The 9479-nt window shown below is 66.6% G+C and overlaps 2 protein-coding genes across 4 annotated transcripts; one reads left to right on the top strand and one right to left on the bottom strand.

The window, feature by feature from the left end:
- Positions 1 to 173: 173 nt before the first annotated feature.
- Positions 174 to 1366, bottom strand: BLOC1S3 (biogenesis of lysosomal organelles complex 1 subunit 3). 3 transcript variants are annotated; one of them, XM_064440071.1, is made up of 2 exons: positions 1276 to 1366; positions 174 to 832 (listed from the first exon to the last, which is right to left on the bottom strand). In XM_064440071.1, the coding sequence occupies exon 2, from the start codon at positions 827 to 829 to the stop codon at positions 284 to 286; it is 546 nt and encodes a 181-aa protein (XP_064296141.1). In that variant the 5' UTR covers positions 830 to 832; positions 1276 to 1366; the 3' UTR covers positions 174 to 283. The 3 variants fall into 3 exon arrangements, with proteins under 3 accessions (XP_064296141.1, XP_064296140.1, XP_064296142.1); XM_064440070.1 differs by having other exon boundaries at positions 1262 to 1359; XM_064440072.1 differs by having other exon boundaries at positions 1238 to 1316.
- A 2299-nt stretch (positions 1367 to 3665) lies between these two features.
- On the top strand, positions 3666 to 9356 carry NKPD1 (NTPase KAP family P-loop domain containing 1). The gene is made up of 4 exons (XM_064440062.1): positions 3666 to 3689; positions 4752 to 4896; positions 5787 to 5918; positions 7714 to 9356. Exons 1-4 carry the CDS (start codon positions 3666 to 3668, stop codon positions 9351 to 9353), a joined length of 1941 nt encoding a protein of 646 aa, XP_064296132.1. The 3' UTR covers positions 9354 to 9356.
- The last annotated feature ends 123 nt before the right edge of the window (positions 9357 to 9479 follow it).

Genomic DNA, 9479 nt, shown 5'->3' on the forward strand with positions numbered 1-9479 from the left:
TAACAGCGGGGGGTGGGGACATAAGACAGCCCAGGCCACCACAGTACCAGGCCCCCGCCAGGGCCACCACCATCCTCAAGTGCCACTGCCACGTGCCACCAGCACCTGTGACGCCTCGGGGGTGTCCCTGTCCCCTCCCCAGTGCCACCGCTGTCCCCATGCCACCACCGTGCTACCGCCAGCGCTTTATTCAGTTCTGCGTCACACAACATGGTGGCGCTTGGGGACGACGGCGGCCGGGACCCATCACGGCCGTTTGGCAATGCCGCCACCGCCACTGATGTCACCAAAGCACGGGTGTCCCCGCGGGGGGGTTCTGGGGGCCACTGGTCGGCAGCCGGCCTCGGATGTCGGGCAGGAGGCGACAGGCGGTGACAATCTCGACGGCGGCGGCCACAGCGCGCAGGTCGCGGCGAGCCAGGCGCAGGCAGTCGGCGGCGGCGGCGGCGGTTGCTTGCGCTCGCCCCAAGGCCCCCCCCAGCCCCCCCAAATGCCGGGCAGCGCTGCCGTAGCTCTGCCGCAGGGCGCTGCCCACCGCCCCCTGCAGCCGCCCCGAACCCTCCCGCAGCCGCTGCTGCAGCAGCGAGGGGTCCCCCCGGCTGCCCCCCCAAACTGCTGCTGGTTCCTCCGGTGGCACCGGGGGGAGCTTCGGCCTCTCTTCCTCCTCCTCCTCCTCCTCCTCCTCTTCCTCTTCTGTTTCGGAGGCTTCGCCAGGCACCTTCAGCCCTATCCCCGGGGTCCCCCTGGTCGCCCCCACCGGCAGCTCCGGCTCCGAGTCGCTCTCGGAGGCTTCACCCGGCACCACCCTGGGGGGGCGGGGGGCGGCCATGGCCTGGGGCAGGGCATGGGGATCAGGGGGAGCAGCACCCCCGGGGACCCCAAACTTGGCCCCGGGGCCCTGCAGAGTGTCCGCCCCCCCCCCCCCCCCCCGTGCTCAGATACCCCCTGGACATCCCAGACACCCCCCCGAGACCTACAGGGACCCCAGACCCCCCCAGTCCCACAGTGGCCCCCACACCCTCCAAACCCACGGGACCCCCAGCCCCACGGACACCCCCAGATCCCTTCCACGCTCACGGGGATCCCCGGCGCCCCCCCAACCCCCACGAACACCCCCCCACCCCACGGAACTCCCCCAGCCCCTCCCAGGGATCCCCCCCACAGCCTCACGGCGACCCCCAGATCCCCCCCCGGCCTCACGGAACCCCCGGACCCCCCCAGACCGCCGGGGACCCACCCCGTCCCCCCGGGGCTCTCCCACCTCCCGCCCAGCACCTCCGCAGGTCACATGACAGGCGGCCGGCGCCGCGTCACGCGTCACGCCGGGGCCGCGCGCCCGGCAACGCGTGCAGGGGCCGGGCGCTGCCAGCGCTCTGCGCATGCGCGGGACCGTTAGTGCGGTGCGCGCGCTCTGCCCCCTGTCAGCGGGACGGGTGAGCGCAGCGGGGGGCGCAGGGGGGGCGGACCCCCGTGTCCCCAACCCCAGGACCCCCGTGTCCCCCCGCCCCAGCGTGGCCCCGGGGCCCTCGCCCCGACCCAGGGACGTGGGCAGGCGGCGAGGGCTGGCGAAGGCTTTAATGGGGGCCCCGAGGGGTCCCAGTGGGCGACGCTGGCACCTTGCGGGGGCGGCCCGGGGCGGGGGGGCTGTCTGCCCGTGTCCCCACCGCCACCCCTGGCTGGGGCCGGGACCGGGACCGGGACCGGGACCGGGACCGGGACCAGAACCAGGAGGGCACCGTGGGGGGGCACTCCCAGCACCCCAGTAACTCCACAGCCTGTGGGTGGGACGTGCCCCACCCCAGAGGATGCTGCGCCCCCCCCAGGCCCCTGTGGCCCCCCAGGCCCCTGTGGCTCCCCCATCCATACAGCCCCCTGCCCCTTAGTCCCGTATAGACCCTCCAGCCTCATAAGGTCACCCCCAGCCCCATAGGGTACCCCTGACCCTATAGGGTCCCCTCTATCCCCATAGGACCCCACCCCCGGCCCCATACGGTACCCCTGATCCTATAGGGTTCCCTTTGTCTCCATAGGACCCCCCTGGCCCCGTAGGTACCCCTGACCCTCTAGAATCCCCCCTGGCTCTATAGGGTGTCCTCTGTCCCCACAGGGTGCCCCCCACCTCATAGGGTCCCTGGGTGGGGGTTCGCTGGATCAGGGGGACCCTGGGTGGGGGGCCCTGGGTGGGATATCCCTGGGTGGTGCTTGGACAGGGGGACCCAGGGGGACACTGGTCCCCCCCTCTTGGTGACACATCTGATACTTTTCAGGGTGCCAAGGCCACCGTGAGGAAATGCCACCACAGCCACCAGCCCCCGTGCAGGATCTGGCCCAGCCTGTTACAGCCCTGTGTCCCCCTGTCCTCTGTGTCCCCATGTCCCTCTGTCCCCCATCCCTGTGTCCTCCTGTCCCTGTGCCCCCCGTCCCTGTGTCCCCCATCCCCTGTCCCTGTGTCCCCCATGTCCTCCTTTCCCCGTGTCCCGCTGTCCCTTTGTCCTTTGTGTCCTCCTGTCCCCATGTCCCCCTGTCCCTGTGTCCCCCTGTCTCCCATGTCCCCTACATCCCCGGCATCCCCTCTGTCCCCCTTGGCCCTCCCTGTCCCCATGTCCCTACATCCCTGTCCCCCACACTGTGCCTTCCACGTCCCCCCATGTCCCTGGTGTCCCACATGTCTCCCTCGCCACGCCCCATTAACCCTTTCCAGGTCAGGGAGAGCCCAGAAGCTAGTTTTGGGGTGGAAAACCCCAGTTTTGGTGGCAACCAGGGTGTCTGGCCAGCATCACTGGTACTGGTGGCCGCTGATTGTCACCGGTGCTGGTGGCCAGCAGATGCTGCCTGTGCCCGGGCCAGCAGGTTCCTCTGGCAGGAGCCACTGGCCACAGGAAGCGGCGATGGCAGGGCAATGGCAGGGCGATGGCAGGGCGATGATGGAGTGGCTGTGTCACTGCTGTCCCCTCAGCTCTGCCCACGGTGCCTGGCTCCTGGGCTGGCCCCGTGACCCCGGTGTCCCTGCATCACCCATGTCCCCTGTATCCCCCCATGTCCATTCCCCCCCATCCCCCCATCCCCCCCCATCCCCCCATGTCCCCCCACCCCTCCATCCCCCCACATCCCTTCCATCCCCCCACATCCCCTCCATCCCCCCATATCCCCTCCATCCCCCCATCCCCCCATCCCCCCACCCCTTCATCCCCCTATATCCCTTTCGTCCCCCTGTCCCCACGTCCCCCCCATCCCTACATGCCCCCATGTTCCCTCCGTCTGTCCCCCCCCACATCCCCCCCCACCCCTCCATCCCCCCATATCGCCTTCATCCCCCCATAACACCCATGTCCCCATGTCCCCCCCACCCCTCCATCCCCCCATATCCCCTCCATCCCCCGTCCTCCACGTCCCCCCCCACCCCTCCCTCAGCCCCCCGCAGGACCCCTCCCCAGCCCACCTTCCCCTCCCACCCCACACCCCAATCCCTCCGTGGGGCCAGATCCGGCCGGGCATTGCTGGGCCCTGACTCAGGAGAAGCTCGCGCCGGCGCAGCCGGAATTTCTGCCCGATCCACACCTAATTATTTCCTCCCCACCGGGCAGTGGTGGGGCTGGATCCTGACTCTGTATAAATCCAGTGGTGAAGCTGGTGCCGGGGACCGATGTGGCCGGAGGCAGGCGGCGATGGAGCCGGTGGCGCTGCCCGGGGTAGGACGGGGATGGGGACTGGGCAGGATGAGGCCCTGGGGGGTTGGGGGGGTGGAGAGGGTGTGGGGCCCCAGCCACCGGTGTCCCCAGTATAGGCTGGGCTATGGGGACCATTGTCCCCTGTATAGGCTGACCTTTGGTCACCAGTATCCCCAGTACAGGTTGGGCTAGGGTCACTGGTGTCCCCTGTATAGGCTGCCCTATGGTCACCAGTGTCCCCAGTATAGGCTGAGCTGTGGTGACCACTGTCCCCTGTATAGGTGGCCCCTTGGTCACCAGTATCCCCCAGTATAGTTTGGGCTAGGGTCACTGGTGTCCCCTGTACAGGCTACCCCTTAGTCACCAGTACCCCCAGTATAGGCTGGGCTAGGGTCACTGGTGTCCCCTGTACAGGCTGCCCCATGACCACCAGTGTCCCCAGTCCCAGCTGACCCTGTGCCCCTCATACAGGCTCTTCCAGCATCCCCAGTTCAGCATGTCCAGTGCCACCAGCCCTCCCAGTGCAGCTTATGCCAATGTATCCCACTTCACCCTCTCCTGTAGCAGCCAGTCTCCCACATCCAGGCTGTCCCAGTATCCCAGGTGGCCCCAGTCCAGGCTGCCCCATGACCACCAGTGCTCCCAGTCCAGGTGCCCCATGGACACCAGTGTTCCCAGTCCAGACTGTCTCATGGTGCCTGGTGTCCCCAGCACCAGTTGCAGCCTGGTCCCCAGTATCCAGCAGGCTGGTTTGTCCTGGTCAGTTCCCATCATTCCACTCCAGGCTGTCCAAGCCTGCCCCAGGCTGTGCTACACCCCTCCCAGTCAGCCCCACGGGGCACCTGGGGAGGGGACGGGGGTCCCTGATGCCCTTGGGGACAAAGATGGGGTCACCCAGTTCAAGAGTAAGATTTTGGTGCCAACTCCCCCAAAACCACCCCAAAGCCATGAGGTGCCTCTGTCCCATTGTCCCCATGTCCCTCTGTCCCCGTGGTATCCCCATGTCCTCGTGTCCCCCTGTGCCCACATCCCCAGGGTGTCCCCAGGGGTGCGGTGGGTGACATGTGTGCCTCCCTCTGGCAGGGATCCTGCTCACCGGCATGCGGGGGGCACCCGGGGGGGTCCCTGGGGTGCTGTGAGGAACGCCTGGCCTGCCTGGGCCGGGGGGGGGACGCCTGCGCCTGCCGTGACAGCGCCTTTGTGGAGGTGGAGAACCGGGAGCACCAAGGTACAGGTCTGGGGGGGCCCGGGCCCTCCTGCCATCCCCATCCCATCCCCATCCCATCCCCATCCCCATCCCATCCCCATCCCATCCCCATCCCATCCCCATCCCATCCCCATCCCATCCCATCCCCATCCCATCCCCATCCCATCCCCATCCCCATCCCATCCCCATCCCCATCCCCATCCCCATCCCATCCCACCCCCATCCCCATCCCCATCCCCATCCCCATCCCCATCCCATCCCCATCCCCCTCCCATCCCCATCCCCACCCCCATCCCCATCCCATCCCCATCCCCATCCCCATCCCCATCCCATCCCCATCCCCCTCCCATCCCCATCCCCACCCCCATCCCCATCCCATCCCCATCCCCATCCCCATCCCCATCCCCATCCCCATCCCATCCCCATCCCCCTCCCATCCCCGTCCCCACCCCCATCCCCATCCCCACCCCCATCCCCATCCCATCCCCATCCCCATCCCCATCCCCATCCCCATCCCCATCCCATCCCCATCCCATCCCCATCCCATCCCCATCCCCATCCCCATCCCCATCCCCATCCCATCCCATCCCCATCCCATCCCATCCCCATCCCCACCCCCATCCCCATCCCATCCCCATCCCCATCCCCATCCCATCCCATCCCATCCCATCCCCATCCCATCCCATCCCCATCCCATCCCTATCCCCATCCCATCCCCATCCCCATCCCCATCCCCATCCCCATCCCCATCCCCATCCCATCCCACCCCCATCCCATCCATCCAGGATCTGGGATCCCCATCACCGCAGCACCCACAACCCCATGGTGGGGGATGGGGGATGGGTCCCTTGTCCCTGAATCGTGGCGGGGGAGGGGCTCAGGGTCACCCCGACTCTCCCCTCGGCCCCCAGAGGTGCTGACGGAGGATGACATCTACTGCCGCTGCCTCTCAAAGACGCTGTGCCACACGGCCACCCCTGTCACCGTCGGTGTCTACGCGCCCTGCTGCCACCGCCTCTACTCCCTGCTCGACAAGGTCACTGGTGGGTGTGGGGACACGGGGACACCATGGGTCACCCCCCCGCAGCCCCCCGGGGACCCCTGGATGGGTGCTGGGTTCCTCACAGCACCAGCATCCCTCCTCTCTGCACCCTGGATTTGGGGTCAATGTTGCTTGTCTCACCACCCGATTTGTTTCTGTATATGTGGGGTCCCCCACTGGCCTAGCACCCACCCCATCCCATCCCCAACCCCACCCGACCCCCAGTCCCATCTCATCCCATCCCCATCCCATTTAATCCCTGGGTTTGAAGTCTGTCCTTCATGAGCACCCACCCCAAGTCTCCCTACATTTTGAGTGGGGTGTAGAGATATCACCTGCACCCATCCCATTTCTCCCTCCACATTTAGGGTCACTATTGCACCAGCACCCATCCGCATCCCATCTCATCCCATCCCCACCCCATCCCCACCCCCACCCCCATCCCCATCCCCATCCCATCCCCATCCCCATCCCCATCCCATCCCCACCCCCATCCCCATCCCATCCCATCCCCATCCCATCCCATCCCCACCCCCATCCCCATCCCATCCCCATCCCCATCCCATCCCATCCCATCCCCATCCCATCCCCATCCCCATCCCCATCCCCATCCCCATCCCATCCCCATCCCCATCCCCATCCCATCCCCACCCCCATCCCCATCCCATCCCATCCCCATCCCATCCCATCCCCACCCCCATCCCCATCCCATCCCCATCCCCATCCCATCCCCATCCCACCCCATCCCCATCCCCATCCCATCCCCATCCCCATCCCCATCCCATCCCCATCCCATCCCCATCCCATCCCATCCCCATCCCCATCCCATCCCCATCCCCATCCCCATCCCATCCCCATCCCATCCCCATCCCATCCCATCCCCATCCCCATCCCATCCCATCCCCATCCCATCCCCATCCCCATCGCATCCCATCCCCATCCCATCCCCACCCCCATCCCCATCCCATCCCATCCCCATCCCCATCCCATCCCCACCCCCATCCCCATCCCCATCCCATCCCCACCCCCATCCCCATCCCATCCCCATCCCCATCCCCATCCCCATCCCCATCCCATCCCATCCCATCCCATCCCATCCCCATCCCATCCCATCCCCATCCCCATCCCATCCCCACCCCCATCCCCATCCCCATCCCCATCCCACCCCCACCCCCATCCCCATCCCATCCCCATCCCCATCCCCATCCCCATCCCCATCCCCATCCCCATCCTCATCCCATCCCCATCCCATCCCCATCCCATCCCCATCCCCATCCCATCCCCATCCCCACCCCCATCCCCATCCCCACCCCCATCCCCATCCCATCCCCATCCCCACCCCCATCCCCATCCCATCCCCATCCCATTCCCATCCCCATCCCATCCCCATCCCCACCCCCACCCCCATCCCCATCCCCATCCCCATCCCATCCCATCCCCATCCCCATCCCCATCCCATCCCATCCCCATCCCATCCCCATCCCATCCCCATCCCATCCCATCCCCATCCCCATCCCCATCCCCATCCCCATCCCATCCCCATCCCATCCCCATCCCATCCCCATCCCATCCCATCCCATCCCCATCCCATCCCCATCCCATCCCCATCCCATCCCATCCCCATCCCCATCCCCATCCCATCCCCATCCCCATCCCATCCCCATCCCATCCCCATCCCATCCCATCCCCATCCCCATCCCCATCCCCATCCCCATCCCCATCCCCATCCCCATCCCCATCCCATCCCATCCCCATCCCACCCCCACCCCCGGTGTCTCACCCCTGTCCCCCCCCAGGCTTTATGCGGGAGGAGATGGCGCAGCGGGAGGTGGCCGAGCTGCACCGGAGCCACCAGAAGCCGCGTAGCCCCGAGGGCTGGGGGCTGCTGCTCGTCCTCTGGTACTTGGCCTTTTACAAGCCCGTCATCACTGAGGGTCACCTGAGGAGGAAGAACATCGAGTTCATCTTCATCCGCTTCAGCGCCTGGCAATACGCTGGCTGTGACAAGCTCTGGGCTGGATTGGTCACCACCCTCTGCGACAACATCCGCCACCATTTTGGGGCTCTTCCCCTCAGCGTCTACCACGTCATGGGCACCCGGCCCCGCTTCGCCTCCGGCTTCAGCCAGAAGGAGTGGCTCCTCAAGAGGGGCACCTGCCTCAAGCTTTGGGGGTTGCTCTTCGTCCTGGTCGCCGGCCTCAGCGTCCTGCTGGTGGCCCTTTTGGTGCCTGGCATCAAGGATAACCATGCCTTGAAGGTGGTTGGTAGCACCATCACCTCGCTTTCCGGTTCCAGTTTGGTGTTGGGAGCTTTTTCCATCCTGAAGAACCTGTTGGTCAGTGAGAAGCAGAAGATCGAGCGGTTGACCAACAGCGAGAAGTTCGCCAGCCAGCTGGGCTTCATGAGCAAAGTACACAGAGAGGTGGAGGTGCTGGTCGACTTCTTGGCCTTCATGGAGATCTTTGAGCGCCGACGGCTCCGCGTGGTGCTGGAGATCACCAGCCTGGACATCTGTTACCCAGAGAAGGTGGCCGGCGTCCTCAATGCCATGAACACCTTGCTCTCCGATGCCAACACCCCCTTCATCTTCATCCTGGCCGTGGATCCCAGCGTCATCATCCCCTGCCTGGAGCAGACTGGCTGCATGAAGGGCCTTGCCGACAACGGTTACCTCTACCTCAACCGGACAGTGACGTTGCCCTTCTCCATCCCCGAGATGGGCGCCCGCTCCCGCCTGCGATACCTGGAAGCCGCTGTCCAGACGCGGGAGGACCTCATGTACCGCATCATCACCAGCAACGTGGAACGACGCCGGGCCAAGTGCCAGGGCGTCCCGGAGGTTCCCAGCCGACGGGAGATGGACGCCGAAGCCGTCCGCTGCATCCACGAAGCCTTCCGCTGCCTCCATGACAGCGCCGACCCGCTCGCCCGTTACCTCCCTGCCAACAACACCCATGTCCGCCGCATCGTCAACACCATCCCCGTCACCCTCCGGCTCCTCCTGCACCGTGCTGGCATCCCCGGCACCCCGTCGCCCCGCGCCGCGGCGGCGTGGGTGGTGCTGGCCGACCAGTGGCCGTGCCGGCTGAGCTGGGTGCTCCAGTGCCTGGAGGATTGTTGGCAGAGTCAGCCGATGCCGGATTTCGGCAAACGATCCCTGTGGAGCATTTTCCAGGAGAACGTGGGGGAGCTGAGCGCCCTGCGGCAGCCCCTCCACAACGTCCTCACCCTGGATGGGGACCCCGAGCTCTTCCAGACCTTCCTCGCCTGCGACTTCCCCTTCACTGCCCACGACGCCCGCACCTTCCTCGGCGTCACCGTCAACCTCGACCACTCCATCCGGCACAAAATGGGGCTCTTGCGCGGTCTCGACCGCCTGAAGAAAGCCACCGCCGCTCAGGTATCATGCAACGTCCGGTGTCCCGCCCCCGAGTGACATGCTCTGGGACGTGGGGCCCCTCGAACCAGACTTGGATGTTGGTGACACTGGAGCGTCCCCGTGGTGGGTGGCCTGGGGGTGCCTGTGACCTGTCATGTGTCCTCCTCCCCGTCGTATTTTGGG

Source organism: Phalacrocorax carbo, unplaced genomic scaffold, assembly GCF_963921805.1.
Source record: "Phalacrocorax carbo unplaced genomic scaffold, bPhaCar2.1 SCAFFOLD_32, whole genome shotgun sequence".
Taxonomy (NCBI): domain Eukaryota; kingdom Metazoa; phylum Chordata; class Aves; order Suliformes; family Phalacrocoracidae; genus Phalacrocorax; species Phalacrocorax carbo.